The 21,818-nt window shown below is 38.9% G+C and overlaps 1 protein-coding gene across 1 annotated transcript; it reads right to left on the bottom strand.

The window, feature by feature from the left end:
* On the bottom strand, positions 1-8,122 carry LOC113318858 (polyribonucleotide nucleotidyltransferase 2, mitochondrial-like). The gene is made up of 16 exons (XM_026567132.1): positions 7,615-8,122; positions 7,322-7,477; positions 7,049-7,219; positions 6,720-6,845; positions 6,458-6,619; positions 5,415-5,534; positions 4,841-4,978; positions 4,604-4,766; positions 4,089-4,214; positions 3,801-3,931; positions 3,386-3,605; positions 3,183-3,266; positions 2,787-2,866; positions 1,935-2,078; positions 753-1,682; positions 1-511 (listed from the first exon to the last, which is right to left on the bottom strand). The coding sequence occupies exons 1-16, from the start codon at positions 7,909-7,911 to the stop codon at positions 407-409; spliced, it is 3,153 nt and encodes a 1,050-aa protein (XP_026422917.1). The 5' UTR covers positions 7,912-8,122; the 3' UTR covers positions 1-406.
* Between the last annotated feature and the right edge of the window lie 13,696 nt (positions 8,123-21,818).

Consider the following 21,818-nt stretch of genomic DNA (forward strand, 5'->3'; position numbering starts at 1 on the left):
TTTCAAAACTCTTTTTTTACCAATTAATAAAGTGTGATTCAGAAAGAAAAAAAAGATGGTAACGATCAAATTACTTTACAACCAACAAGAGACGATAACAAAGAGAGAAACAACCATTTACACAAGTCTTTCTACTTCGATTTATGTCAATGCATAACCATACTGTATGAACGTTATAACGAATTGAAAGCAACAGAGAGCACCATCTAGATTTTCAGCTTCCTCTTGACATCTTTCAAAAATTAACCTCGTCAACAAGATTCACCCTACTTTTATTATGTATTTATCTGCCCGATTCCAACACTACTCAGTCAGTTGGAATGCCTCTTGAGGTTTAATAAACATAGACAGCTTAGCTTAACTAATCTATTTTCTGCAAGAAATTGCCGGGTTCCAAATGGTCCCGTTAGTCATCTTTGAACAAAGAAACTACTGGTATCCCCTTATCCGAGAAACTAGAACATTGGACGAGCACCTCTTGGCCTTCCTCAAAGTCTTTCCTTCCATCAGACTGCAGCAAAATAAATTAAAAGACTTATTCTTTTAACTTCAGGTACTCATGATAGAAAATATGCATATGTATAAAGTGCATATACACACATAAAAAGAACCAATTATGAAATAGTCTGTCGAGTACTAAGTGCTACCCCAACTTGCCACACAAAATTTTGCATCAGCTATCAGGGTCTAACTATATTGAAACGCAGGACAAACAAATAAATACTAAGCTGTAAATGCCAATAAACACGCACCTCAAATTTGTACATTCCACGAATTCCACCTCCCAAATCAAAGATTACCCCATGTGTACGAACCTGAAAAACTTTGGCAGCAACCTTGTCACCCAACTTCAGAGAATCTGCACTAACGGAGGAGTTCAAACCAACTGTATTCTCTTTCAGTTTTCGTGAAATAGCTTTCGAGCCATTACGCTTTTTAGGGGTTTTAAGAGCTCCAGAAATATTCACAATTTTCTGTGCAGATGTTTCATCCATGCCAGAAGAACTTCTGCCTTCGTCACGCTCTGTAGCCACTTGGATTAGAGATGATAATGACGCTAAGGAGAAAAAACTACCTTTTCCAGAAGAACTAACTGCAGATCTGGTGCTGCTTATGCTCTCATTTTCATGTTTATGTTCAAAAGAAGAATCAACAGTTTTCTCTTTCTTGTTTCTTGAAGTGGCTTTTGAGCCGTTAAGCTTTTTAAGGGTGGAGAGAGATGTATTGGAGAATAGTGATTCAAGTTCACTATTTTGATTCTGTGGAGATTTTACCGATGCCAACTCTAGAAATTTTTGGGTATCAGGAGCAGTTGAACTCTCCTGGTTTTGCAGAGTAGATGTTTTGTCCGCACCATATGAACTTTCGTCTTCGTCACACTCAGCCGCACTTCGAACTACAAATGATGGTGACGATAAGGAAGAACTTTCTTGATTTTGGTCCTCGTTATCCTCGAGGGCAATTTCTGAGTTTTCTTGGCAGGCGATTATGTCTCCAACAGATGCCCAGACAGCAGGTGCTTGTTTTGTAGGATTTGAAGAACCCTGTAGTCCTACATTCTTCACTTCATTTCGGGGTGATGTTGCCTTCAGAGACAGTTTTATATTACCACGGACATCCTGACCAATGCACATTAATGTAAGGTGCTGGCCCACAGATACTAGATCAGACACCCGAGTAACCTGGAATAAAGAAAAAACGTCAAATTGTCAACATCCGGACTTAGCTAAGACACTTAAACATATGAGCTGAAAAGAAGGCCATAATGCCATTGAAGCCAGACACTGTATTTGAGGGATTGTTAACTACGACGAGGAAAGAAGTGTATCTCCAACAAGAGAAAAGGGCGGCAAGAACGATGACTGGAAGTAACTAAAAACTGAAAACACAAAAACCATACGAACAGCTGAAGGAAAAACCTCCATAACTCATACCGGTTCGTATGACAACTCAGAGATATGTAACAATCCTTGTTGACCACCATTAAACTCAACAAAAGCACCATATTCTTTGACTGAGCTTACAACACCTTTATATATCCCTCCAACTTCAATCTCGCGTCCAATTATAAAATCGACCTGACAAAAAGAGAATTTTAAGGAAAGCATCAAATAAACATCTTAACTTTCATAAATAACTGTGTTACAATTATAAAATCGACCTGACAAAAAGAGAGTTCTAAGAAAAGCATCAAATAAACATCTTAACTTTCATAAATAACTGTGTTACAATGACACTGACACGGTGTCAGTGTCTTGTATCCAATACGCTACTTCGACACGACAACTTAAAAACTAAAATACGTGGACACGACACACAATATAATAATTTAATAGTTTAACATAGATATATAACTATATAAGGTAGTGAATTTGAAAGATATATGCGTATAATATGTATGATTAGTCCAAAAGGCATTACATAAACTTCACTGAGAAGAAGTCGGGATAAGAATGGAGAAAGTCTAGAGGAAGATCAGTGGAAGATTTGGAACTAATATTTTGTTACTAAAGTTAAAACTTCTCATAGAATCAAGTAAAATATCTAAGTTCCCGAATATTTAAGGTATTGATTTATCTTGACAGCTGTTGATATTTAATAATTTAGTCAAAGTTTTCTAACAGAGCTGTATCTTGAAGTATTGGAGTATTAATACGCGTGTCCGTGTAAATACGTATTGACACGGCTGATTTCTTTTTTTTGGCGTGTCATTTGAACACAGCAAATCAAATTCATATTCCGCAACCTAGTATCATATACGACGAACATAATCAGAATTGGAATACCTTTTCTTGAGCTTTTTCCATAATTGTTTGATTCTTGGCGAGTATGGTAAGAGTTCCATCACTGACAGAAATTCGTGCACCTAACATACCAAGTACAGCATAAAATAAGGCGGTGTTTTTATGATGCATATCACCGGTGTAGGAAATAAAAAGAGCATCAGCATGTGGTCAAGAATCATACATTAAACACAATATGCACCAAATTCTATTAGAAATTGGCAAAGCATATAACCCTTTGTTTGAAACCAAATTCAACAAGAACCTTCTAGGAGGAGTAACAAAAGAAAAGGATCACAAATCCCATATCTCTTGTAATAAGTTGGTTAAAGATTTTGTATAAAAAAATCGAATCAAATTTGTACGAGGATAATCTTCAGAAGCCATATTATATTATACCTGTCTCTTCTTCAATTTTTCTCCTTTGAGCACCTTGCGGCCCGATTAAGCGTTGAAGGGAAGCATTGTCGTACTTCAGGTTAACTACAACCAACAGCTAATCAGTGGTAATCCACAAATCACTTACAACATAAACCTGAAACTATATGTTGCTATTTCTAATAGATTTCTTGAAAAAACGTACACAAAAATGAACTACCAACCTAATCGCGGTGAGTTCCTATCATCTTGAGTATGGGGAGCATTAATCTCTCGTTCCATGTGGTCAAGAATTTGAAGGCGACCTTTTAATGCAGGCTCTAAGCACTCACAGATGATATCTAAAGGAATTCCAGCAGGTTTCATATCCAATTGAATTGCAGTTACTCCTTTGCGTGTGCCTGCAATTTTGAAGTCCATATCTCCTAGATGATCTTCCAAACCCTAATCAACCCATATGTGAAAGCCACTATTAGCAACTCTGTGGAAAACAAATTTAAATTAACCAAAGCCAAAGCAAGAGACTCTGAAATATCTAGCATTCAGGTCGACATAAACAGATCCTAAAAAAACTTAACATTCTGCAGATAAGCTGTAACCACAAAACTAACACTTCTTACTGGGAACAAGACCACCTACTAATATATCTGTCAAAATGCGGTAATCCTTTATCAATCCGGTAGACGGGTCAACTTCACTAACTAGGCCCACTGAAACACCTGCCACATGTTCACGTAGTGGTATACCAGCATCCATTAAAGCCATGCTTCCTGCAGAGAACAGAAAACCAGTCTGAGAATACATACTCAGCACCACACTAAGTGCAACTCAGGTTCCCTTTAATGTATCACAGCAGTAAGCCATATCAACATATCATGTATATGTATAAAAGAAAAGAGACATACAAAAAGAAGAGAAGGGTACTACCTCCGCACACGGTGGCCATAGAGGTTGAACCATCAGAAGCCATGACTTCTGAATTAATACGAACAGTATAGGGAAATTCATCTTCAGGAGGTAAAACAGCGAGCAAAGCTTTCTCCGCAAGAGTTCCTACAAGCAACAAAAACATCAGCGGAACTGAAACACAGGAAACTTGCTCTGCCATCTTTCTTCATAAACTAAATTAACTGTTAACAATCCAATCAGCGAGAAAACAGGAGACACAAAAACCATTATCTACGGTCTCAAAGTAAAGGAACATTGAACAATCTAAGGGTAGGGACTTTCACACTTATAAAGTAAACTCAATTTTAAAAGTTTTCACACAGACGCAAACAAGATTGTTAACCCAGTCGGAAGCACCACAATAAGTGGTTTCAAACAGACGAGATACTGACTCTGTTGTGAGTTTCTACAATTTGTTATCTTTTCGGCCACGTCTTGCAGTGTTTAACAGAATTTTATGCATACCAAACGTATTCAGAAAAGAAAGATCCTACCGTGCCCAACTTCACGCCTATTCAAGCCACCTCGTTTGCCGACTTCATTAATAGAGAAGGGCGGAAAACTATAGTGAAGCATAAAGCGCTTTCTGGGGGGGCCAACCAGAGAATCCAAGCGTTGAGCATCTCCAGGTGCTCCAAGTGTCACGGTGCAAAGTACCTACGATTTTGATTTACAATTAAAATTTCAATCTAAGATGTCAACACAAGAGAGATGAAATGAAGGTAGTTCACCTGAGTATCTCCACGACAAAAAATTGATGATCCATGTAATATTGGTAAATTACCAGTTTCGCAATAAACGGGCCTAACTTCATCAAGATTTCTCCCATCAACTCTAAGTCCATCATTGATAATCCGGCTGCGAACTACCTATAGCATGAAATAGACAAATAAAGTAGCAGAGATGACAGGAAAAATCAGACTCTGACAATAAGGTCCACTTGACATGCAATTAAGATACAGCTGTTCAAGTGAGAGATCATTCTATGTCCACTTATCATGACTTTTTGAGCACGGGGATAATGCTAAAAGTCTTGTCGAACCACATACACTAATTCAAACCCAAGACCTTTTTGCTGATATATTAAGTTTCAGAGGCTTCCCTGTTACAAGTGAAAGCAAAAGGAGGATGCCAGAGATGTGAGAAAGTATACTTACATGCTCAAAGTGATAAGATTACCAGATACACAATATTCAGCATTATTGCGAAAATATTCACGATAGATTGTTCCAGTAACAAATGGGTGGTAAAGATATTAAACTAAACCTAATTCACATGTGACCTTTACAAGGTGGTAAAGCTTACCTTCTTTCTCACTGTGTCTACTGTCTTTGGAAGAACTTTTAGGCTGTCTTCGTCACATTCTTCTTGAAGTAACCTTTTCACATCTTGTGTGATTTTATCCAATGCTTCTCCACGTTCAAACTGGATGTAAGAATACGTAATATTAAGGAGATGAAGAACAGTAAATACTTTTGAAGTTAGCGCCAATTACTGAAATAAAAAGCATTCCACAAAGCATCTCATTTGGGCATAGGGTAAGGGGAAAATTATTGGAACCCCAAATTCTCTATTCTTTCGAATTGAAGAATAAAGGTCTCTTTTGTACATGTCTGTATGAAATCAACAGAAGCGCCTTTTGCAAGAAACAACAAAGATTAGGTTAAGCGTGTCGAGGTCTGAAACTGGTACGAGTTGTCTGGCACAGTGACCTAAAAATACTAAATAAGGGAGCACAGAAGTTAGCGTTAGGTTCATGTCATGTACATTGTGCGTAGGAAAATAAAAGTGGCTTATATTCAAGAAAAAACATTATCTATATTTTTTCTTCTATTCCTTCATGCTTTAATTGAACTAAGCTGCAAGAATACAAAAGTTTAACGGCTAGCAGAGCTGTTGCTGCATCCGACATGACTACAAGTTTCGATACAGGAAAATATTGAAAAACAAAATGACGTTGTTACACAGATGACAAGTCATAGATGTCCAAATAGTACACTGCAAGTTGAAATAAGGTTTGCTATCATGTACTTTCATAAAACGTACTAGTGACTATCCAACAGTCTTCAATTGTCTAGACAAAGTTAGCCGAACCAAGAAAAATTTTAATGCTTCAAGGTCATCAATAGGTGCCTTTTGAGTGCAAAATCATATGAGTTTTCACAACTGCTGTTTTACCAACATTTCCAAAATTGTGAACTGAGGTATCCATGAAATATTACCATTTCCGGGTTGAACAATTTATGTACTGATAACATTACTCAGAAAGTAAAATAAAGACAGGAGGGTCTTCAAAATCTAAAAAAACTTTTATTTCTAGAAGGACAAAGAAGAAGATAAGATTGCACCTTCCCATATTTTGGATCAGTAAAAACAGCTTCGATTGGCGCTTCAGATAGGTTCTTGACTTTTTCTAGTGTCCTCTCCGTTACCAAGGATAATTTGTAATCTTTCTTCTGCTTTCCAGCTTTTGCAGCCAATCTAACTTGGGGTTCAATATACTTCACCGCCTGAAAACTCGACCCTCTTAGTAGAAATGCATTAATAAAAACTTAAGAGACAATGATGAGACGTTCTTGTGATTCTCAATAAGAGTTTCTTATGGCATACCTGTGGATGTGCATGCCGCATAGCTGCTTCCAGGTCTCTCTCTGAAATCTCACGAGCTTGTACATCTATCATTAAAGTCTTGTCTTGAGTGCAAGCATAAATCAAATTGAGATCACTTAAATTAAGCTGCAATATATACAATTGAAGTAAGTCACAATCTGAACAGACATTTGTGCAAACAAGGTTTAAGCAAGCATAGGCCAAACTGAAACCGACATTGCAACACTACATGTCTTCATCCATATGCAAAGCAGTTCCCAACATGTTACTACCTAGAGTACAACCCGGTGAAACAACAAAAAAGAAAGGTGATTCATTTAAAGAGATACCTCGTCCATGCTAGGGTTGACAATTAACTGTCCATCGACCCTCCCAATACGTACAACCCCAATAGGACCACCCCAAGGAATATCAGATAACATAAGAGCTGCTGATGTTGCATTAGCTGCCATTACGTCTGGGTCTTGCTTTCCATCAGAAGAAAGAACACTTGCCATTACCTACAAACAGGAATACAACAATGAAGTGACATACCACATAAAGCTTAGAATTGAAAGAACTCGAAAGACAAGATACAATGTGGAGAGACAGCCAGAACACACCTGAACCTCATTGAAAAAACCAGCAGGAAAAAGCGGTCTAATTGGTCTATCAATTATACGACCACACAAAAGTTCACGTTCTTTTGGAGCACCCTCCCTCCTCATGAATGTAGTAGGTATTACCCCTTGTGCAAAATGCTTCTCTTGATAATCAACCTTTTCACAAAAAAAAAAAAAAAAAAAAACATGACATCTCCATAAACAACTTTCGCAATTTCATCAAATAACTTATGCATTATGCAAACACCAAAATGAAACTAGAACAACTAATGCCGATAAGTAAATATGCATACCGTTAAGGGTAAGAAATCACCGGTTGCATCGCCTTTAGAAGAAGTAACAGTAGATAAAACCTTGGTTTCTTCCATAGAAATAACAACAGAACCATTAGCGAACCTAGCAATTTTACCAGTTTCATACTTAATTACATGTTTCCCAACCTCAAATTCTTCTTGAAATGCTTCTAATATTTTTGTTCCGGCAACAATAGGACCATTGGAAATATTTCTTAACCCTAATTTTTTGTCTTTGAGAGAGAGTAATGTAGATGATAATAAATGGTTTGTTGATCTTCTTATTAGAGCTGACATCGTCTGTATAACCTTATGACAGAGAAAGCATTATCAGGGGGTTAATGATAATTAGGGTTTTATGCTGCTGAGATAATTGAAGAAAGTTAGGGATTCGATTGAAGAGGATGGAGTTGATTTGCTGTTTTTAGCGGTGATTACTAAAACCCCTCCAAAACCCTACTGTGACTTTTCTTTACAGGGGACTAGGGGAGTGTGAAGATGGAAGAGGGGTGTTCAATGCTTATAGATTCGATCAACGGCTAGGATTCAAGCTGGGTATCCGGAGGATTTTGCTCATGCTGTGGCAAGTTGGCAACTGGCAACTCTTTTTTTTCTTTTTTGAAGGTAACCATTTATATTTATTTAATATGTGTTGGTTACAACCGTTTGAAACTGAACTCCTATTCTATCATTAAAAACAATTTGTTGGATGAAATCTGGACAAGTATGTTTCCAGCATGTCGGTTGTTTTAGTTGGTCTTTGACTGCTTTGTTGTCAGTTCATCTGTAGCTTGATTCGCCTCCCGTAGAATGTGTGTGATCTTGTATTGTGGATTACTTTCTAGGAGTTGTCCAATTTCTTGTATCATTTGTGTCAGGTACCGTGGTTTCTGTTGATGAGAGTGTAGGAGTGATACCAACGCTTGAGAATCCTCTTCAAAACAATTTTTTTTTGCCATTGATGGTCGTCGTTCTAACTGCTATCAGTAGTCCACATGTTTCCTCCAATATGGATGATGTTATTCCCAACGGTGCTGCCACAACTTTTAGTACAGTCCCATTATTGTCTCTGCATATTATTCCTGCTCCCGCCGATCCCGGATTGCCTTTTGAAGCTCCGTCAGTGTTGATCTTTATCCTTTGTGGTTTCGGTGTTGTCCAGCCTATGTAAATGGTTGTTGATGTAGTACACGATTGTTGTTGTCGTGTCGTTGTTGGTCCATTCGCCATGATTGGTGCAGAATATTGTTGCGCCCATTGGTATTCTTCAAACATAACCATGATAGTTTGATAAGTTTGCACAAGAATGTGTAGTTGCCTTTTGTACACCCTCTCATTTCTAGCCAGCCAAATTGTGAATCCAAATAGTGCGCTCGTTGGTGGTTTGTAACTCTTTGATAATACTTCTTGTAAGTTGCTTGGGGGCAGGTATTCATGGTGGTGATTGTTGCTTGGTTGTTGTTGCTGTCGCATCCCCTGAGTTCGTGTTCCGTTGCTGCTTCCTTGTTGATTCCGTTGGTTGTTGCTCTGATTTTGTGCCAGGTATGTTGTGATCAGTTGCCATATTGCTTTCGAGTTGTTGCATATAGGGCAGGTATTCATGGTGGTGATGTTGAGTCTATGCAACTTTTTGAATGTTTCCATACCGTGGTTTGAGACTTTCCACAAGAAAAGTCTAATTTTGGGTGGATATTGTAGTTTCCGAATTGCTTTATAGTCCACAGGTATTTGATTGTGATTTTGGTTTTGTTGGAGGGTTGTTGAATTGAATGTATCCTGTTTTGGAGGTGTAATTCCCATCCTTGGAAAAAGGCCAGATATTTTTGTCCATTTGGTGTTCCCTTGGGAGGTATATACTGATGATGTGTTGAGCCATTTGGGGTGTAAAGGTGTTGAATATGAGCTTGTGGTTCCATGAGTTTGAATGATGGTCGATGGTATATGAAACTTTGGTGTTTTGTGGCAGGTGGTGGCTCAGTGATGATTGGATGGTTGGTGGTAAGTGTGGGATCCACCTTTGGTTGAATGTTGTATCATTTCCATCTCCAATTTAGGAGAAAACGTGTTCCTGCAAAACAATAGACAAGTTAGCTAAACATTTCCATAGGTGACTGGCTGATGATTGAGGTTTTGGATATTGATGGAGGGGTTTGGAGCATTGAAGTATTTGGGTGTGCACATGGAGAACCAGACCGAAATAGGTTGTCGTTGTAGATGACAGACTCTTTTTGTTAGGAGTGCCTGATTGTGTATCCTGCTCTTTCGTATTCCTAACCCTCCCATTGAAATTGGTTGTGTGATTGTTTCCCATCCTATAGGGTGCAGTTTCCTTGTCATGGCCCCAAATGAAGTTCCTTTTTATTTGATCTATCTTGTCATTGACTCCACCGGAAGTTGTTGCACCTGCATAATATGATCCGCCGTCGGTGTCAAGGACGTTTTAATGAGAACAAGTATGACCGCTTGGTTAACACACTTAGCTATCCAACCATTTTCTTTTCTTGCTATTCGATTGAGTAGCTCTCTATGCACATGAGTCGATAGTCTGCCATTTCTGAATTGGACTCCTAGATAAGTTGGTGGTTCAACAGTGGTGTTGATGTTGAATGTCTGTTGCAATTGGTGTATCGCATCCGGATGGAGCTTTGGATGGTGCACCAGAGACGATTTTTCCGTATTTATGGATTGACCCGCTAATGTGGAGTACCGTTGTAACAACTTTTGTAGGATTATGCAGGAGTTGTGATCAGCATTGCATGTTATGAGTAGATCGTCAGCATACATGAGATGTAAGACTGAAGGTGCAGTTTTCGAAATTTTGACTCTTTGTATTTGTCGTTGCTGTTCGAGTACTCCCAGGTTTGTGGAAAGGACTTCTGCACATAAGATGAAAATGTAAGGGGATAGCAGGTCGTCTTGCCGGAGGCCTCTTGTTGGTTTGATACTCCCCTGTGCTACACCATTGATGTTGAAAGAGTACGTGACTAATGTTACACATGACACAACGTATTCTATAAATGTCGACGGGAAGCCCATCTTTTCAAGGTCAGTCTAATGAAACCCTAGTCCAGACTATCGTATTCCTTCCTGATGTCCAATTTTAGGGCAATTTTCGGCTTCTTTGTTGGTGGTGTTACCCTAATATCATGGAATAGTTCTGTGTCTATAACGATGTTGTCGTGAATGGCTCGGTTAGGAACGAATGCGCTCTGATATGGGCTAATCATAAATTGTAACAAAGGTCTCAGTCTATCGACTAGGATTTTGGCAATGATTTTGTAGCTCACCCCAACATAGCCCAATGGGCCTGAACTCATTTGATTTTGATCGTTTTTGGTTTTTAGGAATGAGAGTGATGTTGGTATGGTTCATTGGATGTTCTAGGTAGTGGCGGTCAAAAAAGTGTTAGACCATGGCGAAGACTTGGGTTTTGATGGATGGTCAAAAGGTAGTGTAGAACTTACTTGTAAATCCATCCGGGCCCGGTGCCTTTTCCGAACCAATTGATTTGATTGCTTTCTCAATTTCTTACTTTGTTACTGGCTGAATTAAACTTTCAGATTGTCTTGGAGATAACCTGTTAGATATACAATCAAACAAGGTATGGTCAATAGTTGTTGGTGGTGCTACATACTGTTTGGTATAAAAGTTTATTATCATCCTTCTGATGGTTCTCGGTTCCGTTACCCACACTCCTTGTTCATTCCGCAGTTGAGAGATATGGTTAATGCGCCTGTGGATTGTAGCTTTAGTATGGAAAAAGGTAGTGTTTGGGTCTCCCTCTTGGATCCATTGGATTATTGATCTTTGCTTCCAATAAAATTCGTATCATTTTGCGAGCATGGAATGTGTATGCCTTAGATCTTGTTCATGTTTCAACCAACGATGTAGATCTGGGCCTGCCAAGCTTGCGCAGATGGATTGGGACTGCTCGATCTCTCGTTATGCTTGTTTGATGAGGGATGATAGGTGTCCAAATGTTGCCTTGCTCCATTCTAAAAATGCTTTTGCTGTGTCTTCCAGTTTCTGTATAAGATTGATCGTTGGCGAAGCTGAGTATGACATGTTCCAAGATTCTAGTATCACCTTCTTCATCTGTGGGTGTAAGAACCACATCTGTTCTATTTTGAATTTCTTTGAGCATTGTTGTTTGATGAATTGTTCTCTCAGCAGTATTGGTGCATGGTCGGATGCAATTCGTGGAAGATGTTGAATTGTCATTTGTGGATGTAGGTCCAGCCAGGTTTGATTGCTAATTCCACATCTAGCCTCTCCATGATGTTATTTTCAGCTAACTGATTGTTTGTCCAGGTATACGGATCCCCTTGGAACCCCAAATCGGTAAGGTCATTTGTATCTATAACTTCCTTGAACAAGCTAGCTTAGTTGGTGCCTACGGGTTTCCCTCATTTTTTTTCTCCAATTGGTTAAGAACTTCATTGAAATCTCCCAAGAGAAGCCATGGAAGATTATGTTATGGGATGATCGAGTTGAAATCTTTCCAAAGATCCCATCTAGCTTGTGAATGAGGTGGCCCGTATATGCCAGTGAACAACCATGGTGGAGAAGAGGCTAAAGAGACAATATACACATGAATCAAACTTTGGCTAGCTACTAGAATCGTCACACTAAGGTTGGATTTCCATAGTAAGCATAATCCACCTTTACTGCCATTAGAAGAAACAATGAAACTCTTATCATATCCTAACAAATTTTGAAAAAAAGACATATGAGACTCAGAAGATAAGGTTTCTGACAGAAATATGAGACTCAGTTTGAACTTGCGGACATAGTCACACAGTTTTTGAATTGTCAAGGCATTGTGAGCACCTCGACAATTCCAAGCTAACAGGTTCATAACGAAGGCGAGTGTTGGTCAGGGCCAATGACTCGCAAAGGTGTAACATCTGGAATGACATCGTTCTCCTCGTCGAAAGATAGGTTCCATGAGAAGAATTTCTGAATGAAAGACTTTTATTATTCTGTGGTATTTCTTGGTTGGTTTACATAAGGGAAGCATTGCACTATTTATAGATTTTATAGAAGATCAATTTTGTGCACAAAATGTCGAAGACCGTTAGCTAAATATCCTCGGTCTTGAGTTAATTGATATGCTTGATTGATACACTTTCCAAACATGATTGTAGCTGACATCTTTTCCATATATGCTTTATTGATATTCTTTCCTTATTTGTTGTTGACTCTGATATTCTTTATACTTGGCAGGATGTCCTGAGTTGTCGAATCTTCTAGCTGTTGGACAACTTTATTACCAATACCTTCAAGATATTTATCAGTGGTATCTTCAAGATCTTTATCACTCCCTCTCAAGTGAGAGAGTGAGAGCACTCTGAGCTTGCTTCTGATGGAATGAAACGGATTTTTCGGAAGAGATTTCGTGAATATATCGGCCAATTGAGATATAGTATGAACATATCTTGTAATTAGCTGACCGATAGAAACTTTTCCACGGACAAAGTGATAATCAAGCTCGATGTGTTTCGTCCGAGCATGAAATTGGGGGTTGACAGTCATGTATAGGGAACTCGTGTTATCACAAAATAGAACTGGAGGTTTAGAGAGACTAACACCAAGATCACGAAGAATATAACAGACCCAAGTGATTTCTGCAGCCGTTGAAGCCATCGAGCGACATTCGGCTTCGGTGCTAGAGCGAGCAACTGTAGGCTGTTTTTTTGATGTCCAAGAGATACAGTTGGCACCAAGATATACACAATACCCCGTTGTTGATCGACGAGTGGTTGGGCAAGCAGCCCAATCGGCATACGAAAAAGCATAAAGATCAAGACTTGAGAAGGTTAGAAAGCATAATCCAAAGTCAATAGTGCCTTTGACATACCGTAATATACGTTTGTCAGCTTGGAGATGATGTTGAGTAGGCTTATGCATGAATTGGCTAATGTAGTTAACAGCATGCGTAAGGTCTGGTCGAGTGAGAGTGAGGTATTGAAGAGAGACAACTAGGCGACGATATTTGGTAGCGTCGGCATAAGCAGTAGATTGTTGGTGCAGATCGTGCTTGATTGCAAGTGGTGTGCGGACGGGTTTACAGTCATGCATGAGCGATCTGTCAAGGATTTCTTTTGCATATTTATTTTGAGATAGATATATACCTCCATTGAACCTAGTGACTTCAACACCTAAGAAGTAACTTAAATCCCCCAAATCTTTCATCGTGAATTCAGCACTTAATCTGCTGATGATGGATGACAAAAGTGAAGCACAAGAACCTGTAATGATAAGATCGTCAACATATACCAGAATAATAATTACGCCTTTATCACATCGGATGATAAACACATAAGGGTCAGCAAGACTACAAAAGAAACCGAGTTGAAGAAGAAACTGGCTGAACCTATCGAACCATGCCCTGGGAGCTTGTTTAAGCCTATACAATGCTTTATGCAACTTGCATACATGGTTCGGCTTTAGAGGATCGACAAAACCTGGGGGTTGTTTGATGCATACTTCTTCTTTTAAATAACCATGAAGGAAAGCATTATTTACATCTAACTGACGGAGAGGCCAAGAACGAACTATAACGCCAGCGAAAACTGTGCGGATTGTTGTAGTCTTGATGACAGGACTAAATGTCTCATCGTAATCGACACCTTCAAGTTGGCTGTAACATTTTGCAACAAGACGTGACTTTAGACGTTCAACAGTACCATCCTGTTCTAATTTAGTTTTGAAAACCCAGCGATAACCAACAACATTCTGATGATATGGACGCGGAACAAGAGTCCAAGTATGATTTTCTTGAAGAGCTGATAACTCGGCATTCATGGCAGCAACCCATCCTGGAATTTTCAAGGCTGTTTTTAATGTTTTAAGTTCTATGGACAGTGGAGCATGCATGGCCGCGAGTGCGAGTTGATCTTTAGCTTTTTTTCTAGTAACCATTGTATCATATGAGAGTTGGATATGGCTGTAGTAACAGCAGATGAATCGGATAGAGTTATTTGTGGGCAACAGTTGTAAACATCTGTCGACGAAGCAAACTTGATTGTAGAGGAAGCGGATGTATTCGAAGCAGCTGTCGAATTGTCATTCTCACATTGAGATGGAGTATTTGGTAGTGAGAGTGAAAAACAGGTGACGGTGGAGTAGTAGTATCAAGTTCTGTGGTAGTAGTAAGTTACGGTGTAGTAATTACCACTTCTGGAGGGGTAGTTTCCAGTTCTCGAATGGGTATGGGTAATGATGTCACACTATTTTCTGAATGGGGTAAAGGTGTTTGGTGGTTTTGTGCTGAAGATATTTGGGATGGAGGAAAGATATTAGGTTGAAACACTTGTTCATGTGGAATAGTAAGATTTTGGTACCTAGAGTTAACTGTTGGTTGAATAGTTAATGGGTGCGACACTTCAACTGTGTTACTAGGGGCAGATGGATTGTGTATAGATGGTAGTGAGGATGATGATGCAGGTATCCAGTCGTCGTACGTAGTAATACATAACTCCGACTCCGCGGACAATTTTTGTGGTGTTACCTGAAACGGAAAGCACATTTCATCAAAAACAACATGACGAGAAATATATATACTCCTAATCGAGGATGAAGACATCGATATCCCTTGTGAATTTGACTATATCCAAGGAAAACACAAGGATATGACTTGGGTCCAAACTTATTTTTTGCATAATCGCGAAGGTACGGGAAACACCTGCAACCAAAAACTCGCAAAAGATTATAGTGAAATTTTATATAACTTCAAAAATGTCGTTTCCATCTTCAACTTAGAAGTAGGAAGACGATTAGTAAGATATACAGCAGTAAGAAAAGCATCAGTCCAATATTTCAGTGGAATACTAGCATGAAATAACAATGTAAGACCCATTTCAACAATTTGCCTATGTTTATGCTCCGCAACCCCATTCTGCTCAGGAGTGTGCAGACATGAGATCTGCTGAATCGCTCCATTTTGACGAAGATAATCAAGGAAATGATTAGAGGTTAACTCACCACCCCCATCACATTGAAATACTTTTACCTTATATTCAAATTGCTTTTCTACCATCTTATGAAAGGTGAGGAAAGCATCGTAAAAATCAGATTTTTGACGAAGAGGGTATAACCATATAAAACGAGTACAATCATCAACAAAAATTGCATAGTAACGAAAATTTTGCTGTGATGTAATTGGTGCCGGACCCCATAAATCACAGTGGATTTTAGCAAAAGGATCAGACGAAATTTTATTAGAAAGTGGAAACGATAAGCGACAACTTTTACCAATTTGACAACTACTGCAAACATTATACGTCTTGTTCCAACTAGAAATAGAAATTAACTGATTAGTGTTTAAAATACTCAAAAACTTAAAGTTTGCGTGGCCCAAACGTTGGTGCCATAACTCAACAGACACATGGTCGGTCTTAATTGCAGATAAAGCTTCTGGTACTCCCCCTGTGTCTAGAGCATACAAATCCCCTTTTCTACTTCCCGTTACTATGATTTTGCTTGTCCTCAAGTCTTTTATCTTAAACCATAATCAAAAAATTCAAATGAGCATGTATTGTCGTCAATAAATTTACTAATTGACGAGAGATTTTTTGTTAAATGTGGAACAACAAGTACATTTTTTAAGGAAACATCTGTTCCAAGAGACGAGGTGATGTTCTTATTACCAATGTGAGAGATTTTCAAACCTTTTCCATTACGGAAAATTACCTTGTCAGTACCTTGATAAGACTTTAGTGTTTTAAATTTACCTGAGTTGCCGGTCATGTGTGAGGTAGCGCCGCTATCAGTATACCAAGTCGGGTCCATAGCTTGATCTACAGAGTAGTGGCAGCCATAGCATTTGAAAGATTTTCATCAGCTTCGTAAGCATGGTCATATCTGTACCAACACTTCAATGCATCATGGCATGTGCGCTTACAGATCTGACACCTCGGTCTTTCTTCTGGAGTATATTCGAAGGAGTTCGATTCTTTGTTTTGAGATGCTCGATTTGGACTATGTGATTCACGGCATGGGGATTGTCCTGCTGGTTTAAAACCCCTACCTCTTGAGCTAAAATGATTATTACCACCTCTTTTGAAACCTCGACCACGACCTGAATTAGTTGTTGCAAAAGCAAAGTTTTGGTCGATGTTTCCACTGTTTGTGGAATGACTTTGTTGTCGTAGCTCATATCCTTGTAGTGCTGAAACAAACTGGATAAAAGAAGGAAATGGAGGTTTAGATAACATTGTAGTGATGAAAATTTCATACCTGGATCCAAGACTTTATCTTCGTCAGGGACTGGTTTTTGAATGGCATCAAAATCATCGCATATGCTTTTGAATTGTTTCAGAAGATCATTTAGATTGATACTTCCTTTCTTTAGAAACTGGAGATGTCTCTTAAGTTGCCTTTCACGATCTTTGTTGGCTTGTATATAGGTTCCTTCTAACTTGGTCCATACTTCTTTTGACGTGCTCATACCTAGAACTGGGCGATACGATTCTTCCGTGAGTGAGCTAGTTAACCAATACTTTAAAAAAATATCGGTATTTTCCCATTCAACAAATGCTGGATTTGATTCTTCCACGCTATCTTTGATGCTGACCTTTTGAGGTGCATCTTATTTGATGTGATCCATGAGTTTCATACCCTGGGTCAACTGGAGAATTTGCATATGCCAGAGAAGATAATTGGATTCTGTCAATTTAATTGACACCATCTTCGTAAGATTTGGTAGCGATTCAGCCGTAAGAGCAAGTACACTAGTGCTTGCTGTTTTGTTTGATACCATTGTAGAATGATATGAAAGATGTGAAATAATAAGGATCGATTACTCGTTTGAGTTTTTATGGCTCTGCTATACCAAGAAGAATTTCTGAATGAAAGAATTTTATTATTCCGTGGTATTTCTTGGTTGGTTTACATAAGGGAAGCATTGCAGTATTTATAGATTTTACAGAAGATCAATTTTGTGCACAAAATATGGAAGACCGTTAGCTAAATATCCTCGGTCTTGATTTAATTGGTATGCTTGATTGATACGCTTTCCAAACATGATTGTAGCTGACATCTTTTCCATATATGCTTTATTGATATTCTTTCCTTATTTGTTGTTGACTCTGATATTCTTTATACTTGGAAGGATGTCCTGAGTTGTCGAATCTTCTAGCTGTTGGACAACTTTATTACCAATACCTTCAAGATATTTATCAGTGGTATCTTCAAGATCTTTATCACCATGCTGGGGTATTAGTTGAGCTTGTTTTGGTTGCAGGAATGGGTTCTTGGGCAGCAGATTCCTGTGGAATTGGTGATGCCATGGTGTGTTGTTGAGTAGCTCTGCCGATGTATATGGTGGATCTTGGTTTCCTTGTTCTCTCAGTAGGTATCTCAAATTGCGGTGTCGGAGGCCTGATGGGTTCTTTCCTTAGCTTAGTCAGGGACTTGAATTTCTGGACTTTTGGTGGAGGTGGTTGTGTTGCAAAGTCAGGGGTGGGAGGTAGAAGAAGGTGCATTGGTGGACTTTTCGTTGCTGTTGGTACTTTTCTTTTGTATGTTCTCAAAGGTTGTTGTATCTCAGGTCCCACCTTTGGTACTTGTTCAGTTGGAAGCTAGTATGAACCCTCATGTGTCGATGTCTTAGTTGGAGGTTGAGCAGTTGATGTAGCTGGGTTGTAGTTGTGGCTAGTAGTCACTTTCACACGTGGGAACCCTTTCACCTTGGTTACTTGAATCTCAACACGGGCTCCACCTTTCTGCAAAAAGTTTGTCAAAAGTAACTGTAAAAAAGTTTGTCAGAGGAATTGCTGCTCTTGGTGCAGACCCGCTAGGTGGTTTAGGCTGTGGGCCTAAGTTGCTGAAATGGTAATTCAGAGTCGGGTGATAGTATGGTATAGGACATGTATCCGAACTTGATTTCCCGAGTCCTCCTGCACCCGTGAACTGTGTGTCATGTACCGGTACTATATATTTTACCGGGCCTCCAAAGAGGATCTGGGCCGGTGGGTATTGGTATGTCTGTCCGATATGGCCTTTAGTGATCAGAATGTCAGTAGGAACATTCTTTGGGCCTGCAGGCTCATCTGAGTATGCTGCATGGATAGAAGGTTTGGGCACTTGAGTTTGTACAACCTTTCCTTTGTCAGTCTGTTCCACCTTTCCCATTGTAGATGATACAGTGCCTTTTGCAGTCGGATTCGGTGGAACTGGGGTCCAGTTCAGTCCTTGATGAGTCATCTCTTCGGCCAGGTGAGTCGGGATGGGTGTTACTGTAGTCTTATTTTGGTTTTTTGTTGGAGGCGGTGGTGATGTTGGTTGTACTGGTGTGGTGATGGTGGTGGTGGCGGTACGGTTGGTATAGTTAGGGTCCTATGTTGAAGTAGCCTTTAATGTTCTCCCTGGATTGTTGAGCATGATTGTTGGGTTGAAGTTGAAGCTCTGGTTGGGGGGGGGGGGGGGGGGGGAAGAGGAGATGGAGGTATTAGGGTTTTGGGTATGAGTCTGTTGGGCTCTCATTCTGCTGTTGAGGCGGTAGTAGGGGAAGTCTGGAAATTCTTCATCTTGAAAAGCATGGTCAGTGCTTAAGAATTTGGTGCATTCTTTGGTGATATGTCTTATGAGTCCGCATCTGTAACATATCATCGGCAAAAGTTCATATGCATATTGTATCCAATTTGGTCCTTCTATATTCAAAAGCACTCCTGGTGTAAAGGGTTTTTTCAGGTTCATCCTCAATTTATCTCTTGGGGGGTTTGAGGTTACACCAATCTAAAGCACAGTTCCTACATTTGTAGTAGTTGCTCGATGGATATTTTGTCCACCAGGAACATAGGAAAGTGAAGTACCTGGAGCTAAAATGCTGATGAAAGGAAACAGTTATTGGGTTATCCATGAACGTACCGTATTCTTAAAAGAGTACCACCTGATATGTGATGAGCCACGATTTATGAGCAAGTATTGTTTTCTCGTCGCTTTCATGAACTAAGGTAACTTTGAACGCCTATGAGTTGGGGATGTTATCCGCTTGCTTAACCATGATAGGATTCCAGTGTTGTTTGAGTGCATGGAAGAGCCCTGATTTGTTGAACTTCCCAGAGAGAACCAGCGCTGCAAGGCAGTGGCTTTGATGGTTTTGCATAAGATCTTTCATGCTCTCGGTAAGTTGGAAAAGTATCGTATCTTTGTGATGGGGATGATGGGTATGTTGGAAAGCTGATGATGATGGGTTTTTGTTCTGGTTTTGATTTTTTGAGGATAAACTTTTACCTTTTTGATATGTTCCAGAAGATTTGGATGATTGGTATCTTTTGGTAAAGATGGTGTTGAAGGTAGTGAGATAGAAGCTGGGGAAGAAGAGGACGATGAGATCGAGGATGGGGTATTGTTCTTTAAGGGGGGATAGAAGACAGAGGAGAACCTGAGGGAATGCAAGAATGATGATTGTTTTCTCTCGTTAGAAGAGAAGAAAATTGGAAGTAGTGTTGCTTTTCAGGCGTGTTCTGCATGGGTTGAAGGTGTGATGATGGCTGAATGAGGTGGTGGTTGTTGTTAATTGGTTTGTTGCTGCGGTGGAGGATCAACCACTGATGAAGATAAAATAATACATAAAAAAATGAGAAGGATGAGAAATCGAAGCAAGACATGCTTGGGTAGACAAAATCTCTAGAAAATTGGGCTTAATATTTTTCTTGGAAGATAATAACACAGTATGGATTAGCTTCTTTTGAGGGACTTAAGAGCATTAATTCAAGAGCATGCTGCTATTCCGCAAGAACAAAGGTGGATGAGCGATATGCAGATTTTGGAACTTGACTTTAGTCAACGTAGAAGGCCATGATTGACCATCAAGAGACCCTAATGAATTGATGTGTTTTGGTTAGCTTACAAGTTGCAACTGTCAACTTAACTCATGCATGAACAAATGTTTTTTTCCCCCTTCGAATGAGCAAATGCTCCCGATTTCATATATAACACATACGATTATAAGAGTGCTTACATCAATCAAACATTTTTTGATCTAAATTCATGAAGAAATGCAAAATGTACTCTAAGATATAACAAAAATTATTAAATATATGTAGTCCGTTGAGGATATCGATGATATTTGTGAATGGTGAGAAGTTGATGATTCCACAGTTGAGTTTTTGTTCTTCGTTGAGAATCAAAAAATCACTTTTTCGAAAATTAAATATTCCTATAGGAGATGAGTAATCTACGCAATACATCGAAAAAAAATGGTCACATCCAGCAGAATACATCGTATAATCCCCAAAAAAAAATATAATCATAAAACCATATTCCTAAGAAAAAATAGAAATGAATCTTTTTTTTTTTTGAGAATAAAATGATGCACATATAAGCTATGAGACCCACCAAGAAAGCATTTAATGTGAATGAAAATGTTAGAGTTTGATGTAAGTGGCCGATAAATAATTTTTATAAAACATTGATATTATGAGAAATTAATATTGATAAACACAAAAACTAAGGAATACAGTTTTGTCCAAATAGTATTGGTTTGAAACTATCATGATCATATTGACTTTAGAAGCCTTTTTATCTCTCCTCTCTCTCACTCCTTCTTCTCAAACAAAACCATTAAGAAAAAGAGCGAAGGTCAAAAAAATTCAGTATTTCACGAAAAGCGGCAGTCCCAGTCGGAATCATGAAAAGGTGATAACAATGTGTGAGTTAGACTCAGCTTGACCCAGTGAGTTAACTAAACCCGTTTATCTCTAACTTACCCTCCCTGGTTGAGTTAGCTTAACTACCCTAGTTAGGTTAGTTATGACCGGAAATGACTAAGGATCGATCACTTTTCTTTTGCAATGATTGGAAGCTGGACAATGGTTAAGAAATAGTTGCAGTAGACGGAAGTTGAAGAAGAAGACGATTGGGATTGAATTGATCATCGAAACAAGTAAGTAAATATAACCCTATCATTTATCCTGCTTGAATTCATGATCTGTTGTGTTAATTTTTAAATGAAAGAAATGTAATTTTAGGGTTTACATAAAATTTGAGGTTTTTAAGCTGATTCTGTAATTTAGGGTTTAATTGATTGGTAAAATGACTTTATAACTGTGAATCTAAGTTATTAATGGGAAATGTGTTAGGGTACTTGACCTCCAACAAGATTGACAAGCAAGATAGTAATGTAAAGAACCTGATAAAACCCTTTTTCTTTGGGGTGAGCAACCAAAATACGAAAGTAATTGTAAAATAACTTGAGT

This window comes from Papaver somniferum, chromosome 10 (genome assembly GCF_003573695.1).
Source record: "Papaver somniferum cultivar HN1 chromosome 10, ASM357369v1, whole genome shotgun sequence".
NCBI classification, from domain to species: Eukaryota; Viridiplantae; Streptophyta; class Magnoliopsida; order Ranunculales; family Papaveraceae; genus Papaver; species Papaver somniferum.